The sequence below is a fragment of the Ochotona princeps genome, chromosome X, assembly GCF_030435755.1.
Source record: "Ochotona princeps isolate mOchPri1 chromosome X, mOchPri1.hap1, whole genome shotgun sequence".
Classification (NCBI taxonomy): domain Eukaryota; kingdom Metazoa; phylum Chordata; class Mammalia; order Lagomorpha; family Ochotonidae; genus Ochotona; species Ochotona princeps.
The window spans coordinates 31,580,169-31,602,397 of NC_080865.1; the positions used below are offsets into that span (position 1 = coordinate 31,580,169).

Sequence of the window (22,229 nt, forward strand, 5' to 3'; positions counted from 1 at the left end):
TTTTGAAGAACAAGATCAAAATATTGGGAAAGCTTAATATCATGTACTTTCTAATTTGGTACAGCAAAATACATAATACTACATGATGTTAAATATCACTCCCAAAACATACTATCTGAATCCAGTCAATGAGAAAACAGTAAGACAAAGCCAAAATATAGGAAACTTTCAGACTACAGTGGCCTGAGTTCTTCAAATAATTTAATGACATACAAACAATAAAGAATGGAGAGGACAGTTCTAAATTATGATTCAATGCGGCTGGTGTTGCGGTATAGTAGGTTAAGTCATCACCTGCAATGCTGCCGACATCCTACATGGGTGCTAGTTTGAGTGTCAGCTGCTCTACTTCCAATCAAGCTTCCTGCTAATGTACCTGGGAAAGCAGTAGAATATGGTCCAAATCCTTTGACCCCTACCACCCACGTGGGAGACCTGGAAGAAGCTCCAGGCTCCCAGCTTTGGCCTGGCAAAGTCCCAGCTGATACAGCCATTTGGAGTGTGAACCAGTGGCTGGAAGACCTCTCCCTTTCATTCTCCAACTCTCTCTGTAACTCTTCCAAACAAATCCATCTCAAAAAAAAAAAATTTTGAAATACATCTTTATACTAAAACTACACCCAGAATCCAGGGAAGGTGACATTAAATGACATTAAGACAAGACAGAAAATATAAGATCTACGTATTGCATATTAGTGAATTAATGTTAATTTCTTACATATGATAATAGTATATTTTTGCTATATCCTTATTCTTAGAAAAGATTTGTATCCAAAAAATTAGGAGGGAAATGTTAATGGTATCTGCAGCTTCTTCCCAATTAGTTCAGTCCTCTCCACATTAAAAAAAAAAATCTGAGGTATAACAAAGATAAAGCAAATGAAAAAAAAAATGTTAGGCCCAGTGATAGCGAAGCAGCTAAAATCCTCGCCTTGAATGTGCCGGGATCCCATATGGGTGCCAGTTCTATCCCGGCAGCTCCACTTCCCATCCAGCTCCCTGCTTGTGGCCTGAGAGGGCAGTCGAGGACGGCCCAAAGCTTTGGGACCCTGCACCTGCGTGGGAGACCCGAGAGAGGCTCCTGGCTTCAGACTGGCTCAGCTCCAGCCAGTGCGGCCACTTTGGGAGTGAACCATCGGATGGAAGATCTTCCTCTCTGTCTCTCCTTCTCTCTGTATATCTGCCTTTCCAATAAAAATAAATAAATATTTTTTTAAAATGTTAACAAGTAGTCAACTTGAGAAGAATAATGTATTCTATTCTGAAGGTTTACAATTTTCAAACTAGAAAGAAAATAACTTAAGCTTCTCCAACTTATTATCTACTAAACTCTTTGCTCTTCGAAGAAAAGAAACATGCTTAAGTATCATTTCTTTCCTCAGTCTTTTGGGATTGTCCATCACTCTGAGATTAAGGACCTCATAAATACTGAATACGTATAAACAGAATAGGAAGAGAAAACTAACATCTACTGAGGAACTACTTGGTATGACAAGCACTGTACTCATATCGTCCATCTGCTGGTTCCTTCTCAAGATGGCCATAACAGCTAGGGCTGGACCAGGCTGAAGCCAGGAGCTTCTTTCAGGCCTCCCATGTAGATAGCAGGAGCCCAACTACTTGGACCATCTTCAATGTTTTTTTCTGGGCTATTAGGCAGGGAGTTGGATCCAAAGTGGATTAATCAGGATTCAAACCGGCACCTAGTGGGATGATGGCATTAGAGGTGGCAGCTTTACCCATCCCACCACAATATATTACAAAATATGTTTTTAGTATATTGGGATGTTGGTGTTGCAGACGGGGCTTTATAAGTTAGGTCAAAATGCTGGCCCCTGTTTACTGTGTTAGCTACCCTGGTAAGAGCACTTTCATCTTGTAAATAAGGAAGCTAAGATTTTAAAAATTCAGGTAGGGGCTGATGTCTTAGTGCAATGGGCTAAGCCACCTGGCATCCCATACTAGAGAGCTGATTTGAGTCCTGGGTGCTTTGTAGTGGATAAAATATCTGGGCTTTTGTTACCCACATGAGAGGCTCAGATGAAGTTCCAGTCTCCTGGCTGGCCCAGCCCAGGGAAATCAGTGGAGGGAAGTTCCCTCTCTCAGTAAAACAGTAGGCGAAAGAACTCTCTTGTGTGTTTCTGTCCCTCCCTGTCATTCTGCCTGTCAAATAAATAAAAATAAATCTTTCAAAAAAAGAAAAAATTAGGTAGCACATCTAAGGGCAACAGGCACAGTTAGAAATTTCATAACTGGCCACAATTAGTATGGGAAATCCAACAAAACTTCTGTAACATCAATTCTGCTTTGGAGAACACATCCCATGTACCCCTGCCACCCACCAACATCACCAACCTCCAGTAGCTCTCCCTTACAGCACTTCCTATTTCTCACCTCTCAATTAGCTGTTTCCCCAAGACAATCTTGGTCCCTTCAACCTTGATAAGTTCTTCATTATCATTATGAATGACTGTCTTTTCCAACTCCTCCTCTTGCTCCTCAGTCATGGCAACAGGGTTGGAGGGTGGAGCATTTGTTTGATAATAAAGAGGACAAAATTTGTTTGTCCTCATGTGCCCAATTGCACCACAGGCACCGCATTTCAGCTGCAAAAAAAAAAGTTCCAACACGTCAGAAGCAAGCAGTTAGCAAGGAGAGCTTCAGAGCTTCTGCTGTAGTACAATGTACGCACCAGAAGCCACTAAACAAAGCACATATACAGAGAATGACACACAAAAAAACAAAATGAAATCCAGAGGCTAAACATTTATTTGAAAATCAAGGAACAAAAGGAACAAGATTTTCATCCCAAATTTAGGCTTAAAAATTTAGAATACTTGGGGAGGGGTGGGGAGAACCCAAGTATCTATGAAACTGTGTCACATAACACAATGTAATTAATGAATTAAAAATACTAAATAATTAAAAAAAATTTAGAATACTCACATCTTATATCAGAATGCCTTGTTTCAGTACTAGCTTTTCTGAATCTAATACAGTTTCCTACTTATGCACCTGGGAAGCAGTAGATGACAGCTCAAGTATTTAGTTCCTCATCACCCATACTGGATATCTAGTTGGAGTTTCTAACTCTTGGCTTTGGCCTGGCCCAACCCTGGCTGCTGCAGGCCTTTGGGGGAGTGAACCAGTAAACTGAAGATCTCTTTTTCTCTCCCTGTCACTCTACCCTTTAGCTCTGCGCTGAGAGACTTTGGTAACTAGAGTCTAGATTTATCTGTCAAATGGGGTCTATATTATATCATACCTAATACCATACATAAAAGCAGGAAACATCAAAGTACTTACTGACTTCAGCATATGTTAAAAGCATTTAACATCTGCTACATATTTTATAGTTTATAAAGCACCTCCCATCCATAATATTATTCACTACAACACTGTGATACAGGTATTTTATTGAAGAGAAAACAGGTTTGAAAAAATTAAAATCACAGGGCTATCAAAGACAGAATCAGACTCAACCTAGAACTTCTGTTTTGAAGATTAGGGCTCTTGCATAACTTACACAAAAATAAGCTGTGTGGTATGTCTTAATCAGCATTTGTAAGCAGAGGATTAGCCAATTAAGCGACAATGACAGCTGCCTGTTGCTTCTTTTAAAACATGTAATTTTTACAAAGTATATATATATATATATACTTATATATATATACTTATATATATATGTGTGTGTGTGTATATGTGTGTATATACATATATATATATATATATATAGAGGTGGCTGTTTGGTGAAATGGTTAAGACAGCACACGGGGGGGGGGGGGCTCAGCGCAGTGGCCTAGTAGCTAAAATCCTCGCCTTGAATGCACCGGGATCCCATATGGGTGCCGGTTCTAATCCCGGCAGCCCCGCTTCCCATCCAGCTCCCTGCTTGTGGCCTGGGAAAGCAGTCGAGGACGGCCAAAGCCTTGGGACCCTGCACTCGTGTTGGAGACCTGGAGGAAATTTCCTGGCTCCTGGCTTCAGATTGGCGAAGCACCGACCATTGAGGTCACTTGGGGAGTGAATCATTGGATGGAAGATCCTCCTCTCTCCTCCTCTCTGTATTTTTGACTTTGCAATAAAAATAAACAAATCTTGGGCCCGGCGGCGTGGCCTAGCGGCTAAAAGTCCTCGCCTTGAAAGCCCCGGGATCCCATATGGGCGCCGGTTCTAATCCCGGCAGCTCCACTTCCCATCCAGCTCCCTGCTTGTGGCCTGGGAAAGCAGTCGAGGACGGCCCAATGCATTGGGACACTGCACCCGCGTGGGAGACCTGGAAGAGGTTCCAGGTTCCCGGCTTCGGATCGGCGCGCATCGGCCCGTTGCGGCTCACTTGGGGAGTGAATCATCGGACGGAAGATCTTCCTCTCTGTCTCTCCTCTGTGTATATCTGACTGTAATAAAATGAATAAATCTTTAAAAAATAAATAAATAAATAAATAAACAAATCTTAAAAAACAAAAAAGGTAGCACATGGGATGCTCATATCCCATATAAATGTTCTTTTTTTTTTTTATTCATTTCTACTGGAAAGCCGGATATACAGAGAGGAGGAGAGACAGAGAAGAAGATCTTCCATCCGATGGTTCACTCCCCAAGTGAGCGCAACAGCCAGTGCTGTGCCGATCCGAAGCCTGGAACCTGGAACCTCTTCCAGGTCTCCCATGCGGGTGCAGGGTCCCAAAGCTTTGGCCTTCCTCGACTGCTTTCCCAGGCCACAAGCAGGGAGCTGGATGGGAAGTGGGGCTGCCGGGATTAGAACCGGCGCCCATATGGGATCCCGGGGCTTTCAAGGTGAGGACTTTAGCCGCTAGGCCACGCCGCTGAGCCCATATGTTCTTGGGTTCAAGTCACAGTTCTGCTTCTGACTCCAGTTTCCCATTACTGCACATCCTGGGAGGTAACAGGTGATGGTTTAAGTACCTACATCTCTATCACCTTTGTGGCAGACCTAGACTGAATTCCCAGCTCCTGACTGTATCATGGCCCAGTGTCAGGTATTGTAAGCATTTGCATAGTGAACTAGCAGACTCAAGATCTGTTTTTCTGTCTGCCTCTTTCTGTGCCCTTCAAATACAAATTAATAAGCAATTAAAAATAGGAGCCAGTGTTGTGTTATGGCAGGTTAACTCACTTCCTGTAGCACTAGCACCCCACATAAGAGCAAGGTTTTGAATGCCACCACTCCACTTCCAATTCATCTCCCTGCTAATAAACCTGGGAAAGCAGTAGAAGATGACCCAAGTACGTGAATCTCTGCCAACTGTATGGGAGACAGAGATGGAGTTCCTGACTCATAGCTTTGGCCTGGTCCAGCCTCTCCCATGTTGGCCAGTTGGGGAATGGACAAGCAGCTTGAAAATATGCCATTCAAATAAAATCTAAAAACAAGTATTTAAAACACTAAAAATAAACCTATTTAAAGAAAAAGGTATGTGAGGAGCAGACATCATAGTACAGTGCATTAAGCCGCTGCCTGGGATACTGACATTACACACTGGATTAACTGGGTCATGTCCCAACTTCTCTAGGCTTGCTGCTAATACAGCAGACTGTGGTCCAAGTGCCTGGGTTATGCCTACCCATGTGGAAAAAGTAAATGTAGCTCCTGGCTCTTGGTATCAGCCTTGTCTAGCTCTGGCTGTTGCAGGCCTTTGGTAAATTAACCAGAATATAATAAATTTCTCTTTCCCTCTATCACTCTTTCCTCTTGGAAACACAGATTTACAGAGAGAAGGAGAGAAAAAGAAAAAGATCTTCCATCCTCTGGTTCACTCCCCAAATGGTTGCAACAGCCCAAGTTGAGGTGATCCTGAGGCAGGAGCCAGGAGTTTCTTCTGAGTCTCCCATGCAGGTGCAGGGTCCCAAGGCTTTGGGCCATCCTCAACTGCTTTCCCAGGCCACAAAGAGCCAGACAGGAAGTGGAGCAGCTAGGACATGAACAGGCACCCATATGTGATCCTGGTGCGTGCAAGGCGAGGATTTAGCCACTAAGCCAAAAATCTCTAAATAAAGTACACACACACACACACTCTCACACCCACAGATGTACATGTAAAAATATCCACCGCGGGTGGTATTGTGGCACAGTATTTAAACTACTGCTTTTGGCAATAGCATTTCTTACAGTGCCAGTCAGGTACAATCCAGCTACCTGCTAATGAACCTAGAAAGGCAGCAGAGTTCCATTTATTTGGGTCCTGCTACCCAGTGGGATACCTGAATGGAGTTTTGAAGCTATTTAGGGAGTGAAGCAGCATATGGGCAATCTCTGTCTCAGATCCCCTAACTTGCAAATAAGTGATTTTTTAAAAAAGAAAAAAAATCTAACCTATCTCACTTCCTATAAAGTATTTCAAAGTACAAAATGAAACCAAATGAGATCAATGGCACTAGACAATGCCAAAAGCTATGCAAAAGGTACAACTCCTTCCCTTGCTTTGTTAATTGTGATCATGTCACATTATACTTACTTTTAGATCAGGACGCTCCTTCATTTTTTTGGGCTTTTTCTCAGGAGGACCCTTAAGCTTCTCCTTCTCCTGGTTCCTCTTAAGGCGCCTAAGTTGCTCTTGAATCCTCCGCCGTTCTTTTCGCATCTCTTCTCGATGCTGTTCATCAAAAAGGGCAAATTTTCGACTGCATGGGTGAGACAGGGGAGAACCACAAAATCATAAGCAATCTCAAAGCAAGAAAATTGCCTTCACAGCTAACATCTCTAACTAACAATCATCCATCTGGGCAAAAAGAAAAGGAACTACCTGCCATTCCCAGCTCCCTAGTCACTAGTCCATCCTCCACTTGCAGAGAGGTACCTCTCTCAGAGTAAGTCCTGAATAATCCCTAAAATTTTTGCAAACCAAGAAATCAAAATGCAAAGGAATCAGGTTGAAGTATGCTTGCCTTTATTTTCCCACAACTTTCCCTGCGATTTGGTTACTTACACCCAAAGCTACAAAGGCAAGATAGTTCCCAAATATGACAGATTTTCAGGGACAACTATGCTGAATCCGACAACTTAAGAGCCACTCACTCACTTCCCATCCCATTCTTCACCATTTTTGTCTTAACTATTCACACATCATTTTTTTGAAAGGCAGAGTTTAAGAGACAGAGGAGGAGATGAGGAGAGATATCTTCTCTTTGCGGGTTCATTCTTCAGATGGCTGCAATTGCCAGGGCTGGACCAGGCTAAAGCCAGGAGCGCCAGAGCTTCCAAGGTTTTCCATATAGGTAACATGAGCCCAAGTACTTGAGCCATCTTCTGCTGCTTCTCTGAGGCCATTAGCAGGGAATTGTATCAGATGTGGAACAACAAGGCCTCTAACTAGCACCCACATAGGATGTCAGCATTGTATATGGTTGCTTTACCTACCCTGCCACAACATCAGCCCCTCTATTATTTTACCTATCACATTAAAAAGTGGTGAATCTGAGGTAGGCACTTGGCATAGCACTTAAAGACGCTGCTTGGAACTCCTGCATCCCATATCACAATACCTCGGTTTGAGTCCTGACTCTGCCTCTGAGTCCAGCTTCCTTCTAATGTACACCACGGAGAGCAGAGAGGAGAGCGTTCAAGTAGGTGTATCCCTATTATCAACATGGGAGAGAGACCAAGACTGTCTCTGGTTTTGGAATAGCACAGCCCCAGATGTTGAGGGCATTCGGGAGCTCTGTGCCTGTCTTATTGCCTTTCTAAAAAAAGAAATAAACAACACAAGTGCTGATTCAAACGTACATGAATTCTTCATCTTTCGTGGTCCGTATGCGCACATATGCATCAATGACAGATGGTTTTCGGACAGTCTCACAGCGCACATATTCTTTTCCTTCTTCATCTCGAAATGTACGATAAATCTTGAGGCAACGACCAGTGGCAGAAGAGTTTAGGCTAGTCACAGAAGCTGTGTCATCATCTCTGTGGCTGTTTCCTGATGCTGCTGAGCCTGCTGCTGCAAAGTAGAAAAATATTTCCAAATATCAGCCCACCAACAAAATGGCTGTACTCTTGGGGTCGAACAGAGACATCAAAGTCCAAACGGCAACAAAACTGGTTCTCCAGAAAGCATCAAAGATATCACTAGCCACAAGAACATACTGATTTGTGATTTCCTGACTTCACTCCCTCCCCCCACCAATAGCCACGGTTATAAAGGTACACAAGGTTCTGAAAGAACCTCTTCCTCTTTCTTACAGGGAATAAGGGAGCAGCAGCTAAAATGTTCTGATTCCTTTGAACAACACGACAATAGAAAGTCCAAACAGGAACTAGTTGATAGTCATATTAAAGAATAGTACCCCAAAAAGCACTTAGAGGGAAAATTACACCAATGAAATAAATCAGTCTTAAGGCACAGATATGCTTTTCAAAGGTTAATACAAGTAAGAATCTTAAGATGTAGAACCTAATACAGGTCTGCAGTGAGACATGAAATTCCACGGATTCAACAACTCCCACGTGACGTAGATGCTGTGGTCTAGAACCACTAGCAAAGACCTCACATACCATATTGGTAGAAGCATGCTATATATTTCAAAGAAATAATTATGACAATGATATTCACAATTACAAAGAAGAAGAAACAGAGAAGACACCTACATCCATGCTTGCAATAGCATTCTTGACATCTATAATCATGTTACTGGACACTTCAAACTACACATTTTCTGTTAAAGTCTGCTTCTCTCTGTGAAATGTATTGACTAAAGGAACCAACACCTTTCTACAAAGTTGCTTTGATTTTTACCTTTTATTCCAAAGTACATCATAGCCCAATCCAATTCAAGCCTTTATCATAACTCCAACTCTCGATGTCTGTACTTTAACATTTACATATATTGGGCCCAATGCAATAGCATTGCGGTTGAAGTCCTCGCCTTGAACACGCTGGGATCCCATATGGGTGCCGGTTCTAATCCGGGCAGCCCCATTTCCCATCCAGCTCCCTGTTTGTGGCCTGGGAAAGCAGTGGAGGACGGCCCAAAGCCTTGGGACCCTGCACTCACGTGGGAGACCTGGAAGAGCTCCTAGCTCCAGATCAGCTCAGTTCCAGCCGTTGCGGCTCACTTGGGGAGTAAATCATCAGATGGAAGATCTTCCTCTCTGTCTCTCCTCCTCTCTGTATAGCTGTCTTTCCAATTAAAAAAAGACTTACATATATATTATTGAAAGGCAGATTAACTCAGAGAAGGAGAGACACAAAGATCTTCTGTCCACTGGTTCACTTCCCAAGTGGCCACAAACAGAGCTGAGCCGATCCGAAGCCAAGAACTTCTTCCAGGTCTCCCACGTCGGTACAGGGTCCCAAGGAATGGGCCATCCTCTAATGCTTTCCCAGATCACAGGCAGAGAGCTGGATGGGAAGCAGAGCAGCCAAGACAAGAGACAATGCCCATATGGAATTCTGGAGCATGCAAGGCAAGGATTTTAGCCACTAGGCTACAGTGTCGCACCCAAATTCTATACTTTTGCTTAGTGTTTTTTAACTTCATAGGGATTCCTTTGAGAAATCTTCTGAATCATGATTCTTCTCAATATACATATTTGAAGGACTGGCACTTGGCACAGCTGATAAAGTCACCGCCTGCAGCACTGGCATTCCATATGGGTGCCGAGTAGAGTCTAGCTGCTCCACTTGTCATACACATCACTAGTAATTAACCTGGAAAACCAGCAGATGATGGTTCAGGTCCTTGGAACCCAGAACCACATGGGAGACCCAGAAGCTCTTGGCTTCTAGAGGCTCAGCTCTGCCTACTGGAACCATTTGGGGTTTGAACCAGTGGATGAAAGATCGCTTTCAAATAAACAAACTAACTATTTAAGAACACATACATTTGCAGAGAATATTACATATAATTTTAGAACCTATCCATGGGTTCTACATTCTTCCTTTACCTCTGGGATGATTTCAAGCTACCTCATTTGAAACATTAACACATGGGCATAGAATAATGGTACCCTAGTGGTTCCTTCATTCTGTTAATAAGCCTTCCGAATAAAAATATCTTTGTTTTGTTATTTATTTTAATTGGAAAGTCAGATACACAAAGAGGAGAGACAGAGTGGAAGATCTTCCATCTACTGGATCACTCCCCAAGTGGTTGCTTTAGCTGGAGCTGAGCCAGTCTGAAGCCAGGAGCCAGGAGCTTCTTCCAGGTCTCCCATGCGTGTGCAGGGTCCCAAGGTTTTGGGTCGTCCTCAACTACTTTCCCAGCCTACAAGCAGGAAGCTGGATGGGAAGTTGGGTCACTGGGATTAGAACCGGTGTTCATATGGGATCCTGGCATGTGCAAGATGAGGACTTTAGCCACTAGGCTCCTGCGTCAGGCCCAATAAATACATCTTTAAAATAAAAGGAAAGAAACATAAGACACCCAGCCCTGGCTTGGTCAACCACCTGATACAGAGGCTGTAGTGGATTACCAGTATCTCTTCAATTTGTTTCTTAGAAACAAATCTCCAGTACAATTTGTAGGAATCTCTGCTCCTTCATCTATGCAAATTTCCTATTATTTATACCTCCAGCTTTACTTCAGTTATGCTCTGAAGTTATTTATATTCTTTTTTCAAACTTTATCTTTCTTATCTGTGAAGCCAGGAGCCTCACCCAGTAGCATCCTCTGAAGTTCTTTCCGCTCCTGCTCCTCCCGTTCACGTGACAGCTGAGAGCTAGTTTTCTTGTTCTGTAACATGTTTTCAATGTTTTTCCCCATTTCTTCAAAGTCACTGTCTTCAGCTGAGCTGCTGTCTGTGTCAGTTGATAAAACTTCGGTTGAAGACAAAACTCTAAAAGAGAAGAAGCAATGTTAAATTAAGATTGGGGGCAGTGGCCCTTTTGGGTGCCGGTTCTAATCCCGGCAGCTCTGCTTCCCCATCCAGCTCCCTGCCTGTGGCCTGGGAAAGCAGTCGAGGACGGCCCAAAAGCCTTGGGACCCTGCACTTGCATGGGAGACCCAGAAGCAGCTCTGGGCTCCTGGCTTTGGATTAGCTCAGCTCCGGCTGCTGCGGCTGCTTGGGGAGTGGAGCATTGGATGAAAGATCTTCCTCTGTCTCTTCTCTCTGTATATCTGACTTTGAGATAAAAATAAATAAGTCTTTAAAAAAAAGATCGGGGGCAGGAGCTAGTGTGGTGGCAAATCAAGTAAAGCCATTATGTACCTTTACCACCAGCACGGATGCTCCACTTCCAACCCAACTCCCAGCGAACAGCCTGGAAAAAAAGCAGAAGATAGCCAAAGTGTTTGGAACACTGTTACCCATGCAGGAGACACAGTTGAAGCTCCAGGCTTCTGGCTTTTGTCTAGGCCTGCCCTGCCCACTGCAGCCAGCTGGGGAGTAAATCAGTAGATCTAAGCTCTCTGCATCTCTCCCACTGTCTCTATAACTGTCTCAAATAGATATATAAATCTTTAAAAAAATATATCAGGGAAATACAAAAGTATAGAGAAAACTAAGGAAAGAAAGTTGTAAACGAGATTAAAATTAGAACACCAATTTTAAAAAAAAACATTCAAAATCCATTAACAGCACTGTGGCATAACAAAAAAGTCACTACCTGTGACAACAGCAACCCATATGGGCACGGTTTGAACCCCATCCACTTCACTTCTTGTCCAGTCCCCTTCTAATGGCCTGAGAAAACATTAGAAGATGGCCCACGTCCCTGTGCCCCTGCACCTACATGGGAGATCTGGACGGAACTCTAGCTCAGCCCTGGCTGTAGTAGACAACCAGGAGTGAACCAACAGATGGCTTTTCTTAAAAACAAAATTTAACACTATTTTTTTTAAAGATTTATTCATTTTATTACAGCCAGATATACAGAGAGGAGAGATAGAGAGGAAGATCTTCCATCCGATGACTCACTCCCCAAGTGAGCTGCAACGGGCCGGTGTGCGCCAATCCGATGCCAGGAACCTGGAACCTCTTCCAGGTCTCCCATACGGGTGCAGGGTCCCAAAGCTTTGGGCCGTCCTCGACTGCCTTCCCAGGCCACAAGCAGGGAGCTGGATGGGAAGTGGAGCTGCCGGGATTAGAACCGGTGCCCACATGGGATCCTGGGGCTTTCAAGGCGAGGACTTTAGCCGCTAGGCCATGCTGCCGGGCCCTGAACACTATTTTTTAAGATTTATTTATTTTTATTGGAAAGTCATATATACAGAGAGGAGGAGAGACAGAAAGGAAGAACTTCCATCTGTTGATTCACTCCTCAAACGGCCTCAATGACCAGAGCTGCGCTGATCCGAAGGCAGGAGCCTGGGGCCTCTTCCAGGTCTCCCACATGGGTGCAGGGTTCTAAGGCACTGGGCCATCCTTGACTGCTTTCCTAGGCCACAAGCAGGGAGCTGGATGGGAAGTGGGGCCGCCAGGACACAAATCGGTGCCCATATTGGATCTTGGCACGAGCAAGGGAAGTTCTGTGGCCATTAGGCTACTGTACCAGGTCCCATTTAAAAAAAAAAAAAAACTTCTAAAATTCACTTATGCACAAGTCCTTATTTTAAATAGATCTGGAAAAATAATCAAAAAAGAAAATTTCTACAAAGTTTTCCTAGACATTCAGTCAGGACAAGTTTCATTAATTTTTAAAGACTTTATATATTTGAAAGGTTGAGCTGGAGAAAGAGAGATAAACATCTTCCATCTGCTGGCTCACTCACAAATGGCTACAATAGCCAAGCCAGGGATAGGCCAAAGCCAGAATCCAGGAACTGCATCTGGGTCTCCCATGTTGGTGGCACAGGAGCCAGCTTCTGGGGCTTTCCCAGGTGCATTACTAGGCAGCTGCATCACAAGAAGAGCAGCTAAGACTTGAACCAGTTTCAGTTCCTACATAGAATTCCAGCATCACAGGCAGCAGCTGAAGTTGCTATTCAGTGCCACAATGTCAACCCCAACAAGGAAGGTTTTAAAAAACTCTTTCGGGCCCAGCGCCGTGCCATAGCAGCTAAAGTCCTCGCCTTGAACGCGCTGGGATCCCATATGGTTGCCGGTTCTGATCCCGGCAGCTCTACTTCCCATCCAGCTCCCTGCTTGTGGCCTGGGAAGGCAGTCGAGGATGGCCCAAAGCTTTGGGACCCTGCACCCGCATGGGAGACCTGGAAGAGGTTCCAGGTTCCCGGCTTTGGATCGGCTCAGCACTGGCCGTTGCAGTCACTTGGGGAGTGAATCATTGGACAGAAGATCTTCCTGTCTGTCTCTCCTCCTCTCTGTATGTCTTTGTAATAAAAATAAATAAATCTTTAAAAAAAAAAACCTCTTTTACAATTCCTGGAAATAGCTTGAGAAACAAATCGGTACACTAGTTGTTTGCAAACAGCATATTACTATTCTCTCAGAACTACGCTTTCAGAAAACAATTCTATCACTGTTAACATGGTTCTGGCTCAAGGCCCAAGTAGACTCTGAGAGCTTCAATGGGACCTAGAGCTTGAGGCTAGCACTTTTGGCCATTCAAAATCTTTGCAGGAAACTGGTACTCTAGTGATATTATTAAAAGACACCTAGGGCCCAGTGCAGTGGCCTAGCAACTAAAGTCCTCACCTTGAACGCGCCAGGATCCCATATGGGCACCAGTTCTAATCCCGGCAGCCCCACTTCCCATCCAGCTCCCTGCTTGTGGCCTGGGAAAGCAGTTGAGGGCAGCCCAAAGCTTTGGGACCCTGCAACCCACGTAGGAGACCTGGAAGAGGTTCCTGGCTCCTGGCTTTGGATCGGCACAGCACTAGCCGATGCGGTCACTTGGGGAGTGAATCATTGGACGGAAGATCTTTCTCTCCGTCTCTCCTCCTCTCTGGATGTCTGACTTTCCAACAAAAATAAAATAAAATCTTTAAAAAAAAAGAAAAAAGACACCCATCTTGACATTTCAGATACCCGACCTCACAGTTTCATCAAAAATTTAGTTGACTACCTCTTTTAGCATAAAAACAGTGTCAAGGGTGTTCAGCATGTGCTACAGTAGGTTAAGCTGCCACCTGCAATGCCAGCATCCCATATGAGCACCAGCTCAACTCCCAACTGCTCCACTACTGGTTCAACTGCCTGCTAACAGGCCTGGGAAACAACAAAGACAGCTCAAGTGCTTGGGCCCTTGTTAGCCATGTGGGAGACCTGGATGGAATTCCAGCCTACTGGCTTCCCTGGCCCAGCCCTAGTCCACTGAGGCCACTTGGGGAATGAACAAACTAATGAATGGAAGATCTGTCACGTTCTCACAATAAATTCACCTTTCAAAAAAATAAGCATCTGTATCTTTTTTTAAACAGTAGTGTCTATGACCCCTCCCTTTTCCAGCTTGGATTTTTAGCAATGTTAATATACTTGTTCTGCAGGTCAAAGATGCGCTGACATTCCTCTTTATAACGCTCTTGATGCTCAGCCACAGAAAACCTTGATCCACGGGCAAATTTACTCATGGGTCCTTCTCCAGAACGGGCCTGTTCTGTTGACATTGTGCGCACCACATCAATCACTTCCCAGCGGGACAACTTTTTAATCTAAGAGAAAACACATCCACAAATATACCCATACAAACCACTTAGAGATTTCAAAATGTAAATCAAGGCACACAATAAGAGATAGTACAATAATAAAAATCATCCCAAAGGTTTAGTGCAGTAGTATGACATGTTAAGCTGCCATCCTGCAATGCCAGCATCCATACATGAACTGGTTCAAGTCCCTGTTGCTCTGTTTCCAACATGGGTCACTGCTATGTGCCTGGAAAAGCAGCAAATAGTCCAAGGACTTGCATCTTTGCCATCCATGTGGGAGACCCAGAAAAGCTCCTGATTTCAGCTTGGCCCAGTCCTTGGCTATTATAGTCACAGGGAAGTGAGCCAATGGATGGAAGTTGTCTTCTCTGTCTCTCCTTCCTACTCACTTTGACTTTCAAATAAATAAATATTTTTTTACAAAGATCATCTTGGGGACCCAGCCTGATAGCCTACTGTCTAAATCCTCGCCTTGCCCATATGGACGTCAGTTTGTGTCCCAGCTACTCCACTTCCCATCCAGCTCCCTGCTTCTGGCCTGGGAAAGCAGCATAGAACGGCTCAAAGCCTTGGGACCCTGCACCCACGTGGGATACCTGAAAGAATCTCATGGCTCCTGGTTTCGGAGCGACTCAACTCAGGCCACTGAGATTTTGGGCCAATGAAGGGACATAGCAAGTAAAGCCACCACCTTGGACACCAGCATGTCATATGGGTGCTGGTCAGTCCCTGCTTCTCCACTTCCAATGCAGCTCCCTGCTAATGGGTCTGAGAAAAGCAGTAGAGGATAGCCCAAGTGTTTGAGCCCCTTCCATTTACAAGGGAGACCTGGATAAAGCTCCTGCACCTGTCTTTGGCCTGTCCCAGCCCTGGCCATTGCAAACACCAGTGTAATGAACAGATAGATGATCTCTCTTCCTCTCTTTCTTTCCCTCCCTCTTTCTACAACTAACTTTCTTTTTTCTTAAATTGTATTGTTTATAATGATTACATGGTTGATCAGGGTGGGAAGGATCAAGGTTTAGAGAAAATTGCATGAACTTATTGTTTCCAAATTTGCTATTTCTTCTTATTGTTTCTGGGGGAAGGGGAGAGACAAAGGGGAAACCACTCATCACTTTCCAAACGTCCTAGTACCCAGGGATGAGGAACTGCCACTTCATATCAACCCACGGTCTCCATGTGTACATATTCCGAAGGTTCTGCCCAAGCGGTTTGGATAGTTCTGAAATGTTGTCGATTTCATCGATTCAAGGATGAAGCCACCCTCCCAATGTCCATTGGCTGACACAGCAATCCCCAAATTCCCATTCACTGAGATTTTTTGCTGTCATTGTTTGACTTGGGTAATTCTACAACTAACTCTCAACTAAACTTTTTTACTTAAAGACATCATCTTATAGCAAATTAAACAGAAAATTCTTAAAAAGCCAAAAATGACAAGATCTGGAGTACTGCAATTTACACTAGAAAGTTCTCCAGATAATTTCTTACATCTGCTTTCCAGCCTTCCTTGTTCAATCTAACATATTTAGGATCTTTAAATTGTCCTTTCCAACACCTACCTCTTCTTCTGGCACACCAAATTTACGCAGAAGCTGCTTGGCATTTTTCAGAGAAAGGCGACGAAGGTCTGCATCTGTTCCTGTCACTGTCTTCTTCACTGGCTGAGGCTCCTTATCATCCTAGATCAAAGAAAGAGTGGGAGTCTTAGGGCTCCTTAGAATCTTAGCAGTCAATATTTACATTATTCTGCCACCTCAACCTCTCCCCAGGCTTTCCACTCCATTCATCTCTGCTCTTTAACCCACATTTCTTCTTCCACTGATTTTTTGTTAAAAGAAACTCAGACACTCTCACCTTCTGTTGTGTTGGTTTGTTTGGAATCTTCACATAGGAGAATCCTTCACCACATCCTGTGGGATCTGCCACCCCAGTGACCTCCAGAAGACACTTGCCCTTCATAGCAGCAATGAATGCCCTAGTTGTATTCCAAGGAGCAGTGCGAACCTGAAACACAGGAAAAGACAGAAAAAGAGTTTCTCAGAGCTATAGAAACTAAGTATTGAGTATCTAACTGCTGCCTAGAACAGAAGCAACATAATGAATGATTTCATGGTTTCTTATATTGGCCACAAAGATCAACAATAAAATATGGCTGCCTAAACTCAAGTTCTTCTTTCCTATGACGTTGAAATCATGTTATCTAGAAGTCAAAAGTTCAGCCAGGGTGGAGGCCTTACAGCAGGGTAAGTAAAGCCATCACTTGCAGCACCTGCATCCTATATGAGTGCCAGTTCAAGTTTTGTCTGCTCCCCTTCCAACACACTTCCTTGATAATAGCCTGGTAAAGCAACGAAAATGGCAAAATTGCTTGGACCCTTGCATTCATATGGGAGACCTGAAAGAAGCTCCTGGTTCCTGTCTTGAGACTGGTCCAGCTCTGGCCTTTGTGCCAAATGGGGAGTGAATCAGTGGAACCAAAATCTCTGTCTCTCCTCCTCTCTCTGTACCTCAAATAAGTATATCGTTACCAAAAAAAAAAAAAAAAAAAAAAAAAAAAAAAAAAAAAGTTCAGACAGGGTACAGGGTTAAAGTAAGAGGAAGAGTGACACCTCTTCAGCCGCGTATCTTTTGGGCTTTATTGAGTATTATGAAAGCATCACACCAACCTTCATGCTATACAAACTTATGAGTAATGAATGGACCAGCACGGTAGCCTAGCAGCTAAAGTCCTCGCCTTACACATGCCAGGATCCCACATAGGTGCCGATTCGTGTCCCGGCAGTCCCACTTCCCATCCAGCTCCCTACTTATGGCCTGGAAAAGCAGTCAAGCACAGCCCAAAGCCTTGGGACCCTGCACCTGTGTGGGAGACCCGTAAGAAGTGCCGGGCTCCTGTTTTAAGATTGGCTCAGCTCTGATTATTGCGGCCACTTGGGGAGTGAATCAGCATATGGAAACTCTTCCTCTCTGTCTCTCCTCCTCTCTGTACATCTGACTTTCCAATAAAAATATAACTTTTTTAAAAGAGTTATGACTACATTTGACTGTTGAAATACTCAAATGGCTTCTTTAAAATGTCACTATTATTCTCAGATGATCTACACGCTTTGCAAGTACTGGCCCCAATCCAAGCAGCACTAAATCAAAACCAATTTACCTCTGCTACTGATTTAGCCAAAAAGATCTGCCCGCTCCAAGGATCCCAAATTTTATTTACTGATCTTACAAAGCAGAAAATTGAGACAAGGGAGTCAATATGTTTACCCATAAAAATCAGTTAATAATATGCATGATTAACTAGAAAATGATCAATTCTCTATTCAAGAATAAGTTAAATACTATATAATCAACACCATGGCAGCAAACTTTAAGGTGTTATTTAAAGAAGGATGACCATTCTACCCAATATGAACCCAGAGAGGGAATGAGAATAACAACCAGGGAAATGTTCCAAGAAGACATAATTTGAGGGCCTGGTGATAGAGGTTCAACATGCTAATTCCCCACCTGCTAGTGCCAACATTCCTCAGGGGCAAGAGCTGATGCCCAGGGTGCTCTAGTTCCCTGCTTACAGACTAGGAAGACACCGAAAATGGCTCAAGTCCTCGGAATCCTGTATCCGCATGGGAGGCCAGAAGAAGCTCCTGGCTCCTAGCTTCGAATCTGCTCAGCTCTGGCCATTACAGCCATTTTGCGGAGTAAACCATCAGGCTGAAGATAATCTGTCTCTCCTTTCTATAAATCTGTCTTCCAAATAAAAATAAATAAAACTTAACAAAAATGAAATACAATCTGGAAATGAAATATGGTAGAAGGTTAAAGGAAAAAAAAAAGGAATTTCAGGCAGGGGCCGTAATAGGTGCAAACATTTGGAAGACAGGGGCCAATGTTGTGGCACAGCAAGCAAAGCTGTCACCTGCAATGCCAGCATCTCATATAGGTACCTGTTTGAATCTTATGTGCCCCACTTCCAATCCAGCTACCTTTTAATATAATGTGAAAAGCAGTGCAAGATGGCCCAATTGTTTTTGGCAATTATCATCTATGTGGGAGACTTGGAAGAAGCACCTGGTCAATGTAGCCATGTGGGGAATGAACCAACAAATGGAAGATCTCTTTGTTTTTCAAACTTCTTCAAGTACTAAAACAAACAAAACAGAAGGGCCTGGCTCAGCAGCCCAGTGGCTAAATCCTCGCCTTGCATCCAGATCCCATATGGGTGCAGGTTCATGTCGCTGATACACTACCCATCCAGCTCCCTGCCTGTGTTCTGGGAAAGCAGTAGAGGATGGCCCAAAGCCTTGGGACCCTGCACCCGCATGGGAGACCCGGAAGAGGCTCCTGGCTCCTGGTTTTGGATTGGCCCAGCTCCGGCCGTTGCGGCCACTGGGGGAGTGAACTAAGAGACAGAGGATCTTTCTCTCTGTATCTCCTCTTTGTATATATACCTTTCCAAAAGATAAACAAATCTTTACCAAAAAGAAAAACATGCTGCAATAATGGGCAAGTCATACACAGATATGAATCTTAACTGATACCTTGAATCCCATGTAAAACTGCTGGAAAGTGGATCTAAATACAGGATCCAAAACAAAATTGAAACTGTGACTTGAGGTTAGACAAATATTTCTTAGACAACTCACTGAGACAGTAACAAAGAATACTGATAAGCCATACTTCAGTTTTCCATAAGACTTCTTAATTAAGATAAGCCACAGTAGCAAGAGTGCTGACACAGTGAGTCCAGCAACCACTTGCAAATGCAGCATACCATATCACAGTGCTGGTTCCAATTCCAGATATTCCACTTTCAATTCAGCTCTCTAGCACTCTTGAGAAGGCAGCAGAAAACGGGCAGAGTACAGAGACCCCCTCCCATCCATGTGGGAGGCCAGGATGGAATTTTCAGACGTTGCAGCCATTTGGGGAGCAAAACAGAAAAAAGAAGATCTGTCTTGTCTTTCAAAAAATATTTAAAACTAAAAAAACAACAAGCTACAGACTGGGAAAAAATACTGTAAATCATACTCCTTATAACCATCTTTCTAGGATACATAAAAAGAGACTCCCAAAACTCAGTAAGAACAAGCACCCAACAACAAACTAAACATGGGGGTCCTGGTGTGATGGTTAGAGACTGAGTCCTTGCCTTGCAAGCATTGAGATACCATGCGTGTGCCAGTTCATGCCCCGGCAGCCCCACTTCCCATCCAGCTCCCTGCTTGTGGCCTGGGAAAGCTGTGGACGTTGGCCAAAAGCCTTAAGAATCAAAATAAATAACTTGTGCCTGGTGTGGTAGCCTACTGGCTAAAGTCCTTGCTTTGCATGTGCCGGGATCCCACATGGGCGCCAGTTCTAATCCTAGCAGCTCCACTTCCTATCCAGCTCCCTGCTTGTGGCCTGGGAAAGCAGTCAAGGATGGCCCAAGACTTTGGGACCCTGCACCCGTGTGGCTGACCCGGAAGAGGTTCCTGGTTCCCGGCTTCGGATCGGCACAGCACCGGCCGTTGCGGCTCACTTGGAGAATGAATCACTGGACGAAGATCTTCCTCTCTGTCTCTCCTCCTCTCTGTATATCTGACTTTGCAAGAAAAATAAATAAATCTTTAAAAAAAAACAAGTGCACAAAAAGACCTTGATCATTGGGAAAACGAAAACTAAAACTATCAGGGAGGAGGGGCAGTGGCCAGGAAGCTGAGCTTCGTGCAGGCTCTTGTTGCACCACGCCCTTAGACACCCCATCACACGCCCTCCCTGCTGCCAAGATGCCGAAGCGGTAGGACAGCTGTGCAAAAGGGGCAGCAAAGGGAGAGCGCAAAAGAATGGTGAGGCTGTCAGCTAAACCTCCTGCAAAGCCCAAGAAGGCAGGCAGCAAGGATGACTTATTTGGACAAAAACAGTATAAGCACAGGGGAAGAGAGAAGCAACAGGGATACAGCGAGGTGGCCAACCAAGAAACTAGACTTGCAGGCAGAAAATGGAGCCACGAAAAATGATGAAAGGCCAGTCTCTGATGAAGCAGAAGAGAAAGAAGCCAAGGTTGATTATTATCCTACACCCTATCTTACCAATGGTTTCCTCTCTCTTGCACAATCCAGAGGAATATTTTTATCAACTAATTTGTAAATGCAAGTTATTAGTAGCTCTAGAAACATTTTTAAGAAGGGAAGCCCACATCATCCCACTTTTTAGGTGTAAATGATTTTTTAGGGAGTAAAATTCACTTGCTGGTTCTTTTATTTTTTGATTCAACCAGAAAATAGTGGGATACTGAACTATGAGAGCTTTGACTGTCTTGGGTGTCAGCTTAATATTCCATAGGTGCAACTGGTTTCCATATCCTACAATACAATGCATACTAAATGGAAATTTGGAGTCACAATTGTGCTTTTAATCTGTCTTCACTATTTTCAGCCATTTCACCCATGTTGTCCAGTAAGAGCTGTTTCCTACAGAAAACCACTTCTTGTTGATATCAGAATCATTAGTGTCCTTATAATGCCTTTGGCTGCAGCAATCCATTTTTCCTAGTGATTTTGTTAGCATACTATGAAAGATTGAAAACCCTAAATATGTCATGTATGTGCTATCCAAATTATGAATGGGTGGAATTTATGTGACAGCAACTTTTGAAGATACTTGATAGACTCCTTAAGGAAAAGCTGCCTCCACTTTTGAAGCTGGAAAGTCACAGAAATCACTTTTTTAAAATGACAATTCATGCTTTTTGAGACTTTCCGTGTGTATGTTAAGAATTGTGCACAAAATTGTCTTACTGGACCTCATCCTGAAAGAGCCATCACCATCAAGGAGACAATGGAGGAGAAAGAGGCCAGACTCCTCCCAACACCGGGTGACATGGAGGATTTTAAGAGATTGGTGCATCAAGCACAACTGTCCCTGACCTCATGATGCATTTGATAAAACAACTGAATGATTGATATTCTGGAACACTAATAATCCACGGGAAAGTTTATGCTCTTGTCCCTAGAATTCCCTGATGGATCCTCAAAACTGTGGGTTTCCCTATGGCTCATCTGACCTTGGAAGTGCAGCAACTCCCTTGAATACAACGCTGCCCCTGGAGAAGATGGAACCCTCAGTGGAACTGCCTCTAAGAACTGAAAAACTAAATTTGTTGGGCCCGGCGGCGTAGCCTAGCAACTAAAGTTCTCGCCTTGTATGTGCCGGGATCCCATATGGGCACCGGTTCTTATCCCGGCAGCCCCACTTCCCATCCAGCTCCCTGCTTGTGGCCTGAGAAAGCAGTCGAGGACGGCCCAAAGCCTTGGGACCCTGCACCCGCGTGGGACACCTGAAAGAGGATCTGGGCTCCTGGCTTTGGATCAGCACAGCACCTGCTGTTGCGCTCACTTGGGGAGTGAACCATCGGATGGAAGATCTTCCTCTCTGTCTCTCCTCCTCTCTGTATATCTGACTTTGTAATAAAAAAACAAATCTTTTAAAAAAATTAAATTTAATATTCCTCTTGTTCCACTACAGGTTAGAAGTGCAGAGAAATTCTCCACCTTCTTAGAATGTTTGAGGAAGACTTTAAGTGTAACTTATTACTTATAGATAACAAATTCTTAACAGCCTTAGATAATAGAGGAGCCATAGAAATGTGTGGTGGGATCCAAGAAAAACCCTGACACCCTCTTAAAAGGAGGTTGTGCGTACAGAGCAGGAGAGGATCTCAGGGTGGCACAGGGGGATAA

The 22,229-nt window shown here is 44.0% G+C and overlaps 1 protein-coding gene and 1 pseudogene across 5 annotated transcripts in view; one reads left to right on the top strand and one right to left on the bottom strand.

Moving 5' to 3' along the window:
- Positions 1-22,229, bottom strand: part of TAF1 (TATA-box binding protein associated factor 1) — a 103,306-nt gene that overhangs the window by 56,106 nt on the left and 24,971 nt on the right. For 4 of the 5 annotated variants that reach the window (XM_058658677.1, XM_058658678.1, XM_058658676.1 and 1 more), the window contains exons 19-25: positions 16,366-16,515; positions 16,071-16,190; positions 14,333-14,508; positions 10,617-10,795; positions 7,745-7,958; positions 6,477-6,642; positions 2,395-2,606 (exon numbers count right to left, since the gene is read on the bottom strand). In XM_058658677.1, coding sequence (XP_058514660.1) covers positions 2,395-2,606; positions 6,477-6,642; positions 7,745-7,958; positions 10,617-10,795; positions 14,333-14,508; positions 16,071-16,190; positions 16,366-16,515 — 1,217 coding nt within the window. The remainder of the gene's footprint in view (positions 1-2,394; positions 2,607-6,476; positions 6,643-7,744; positions 7,959-10,616; positions 10,796-14,332; positions 14,509-16,070; positions 16,191-16,365; positions 16,516-22,229) is intronic. The other variant, XM_058658675.1, reaches the window with a different exon arrangement.
- LOC131478528 (non-histone chromosomal protein HMG-14-like) lies at positions 20,277-20,637 on the top strand (annotated as a pseudogene).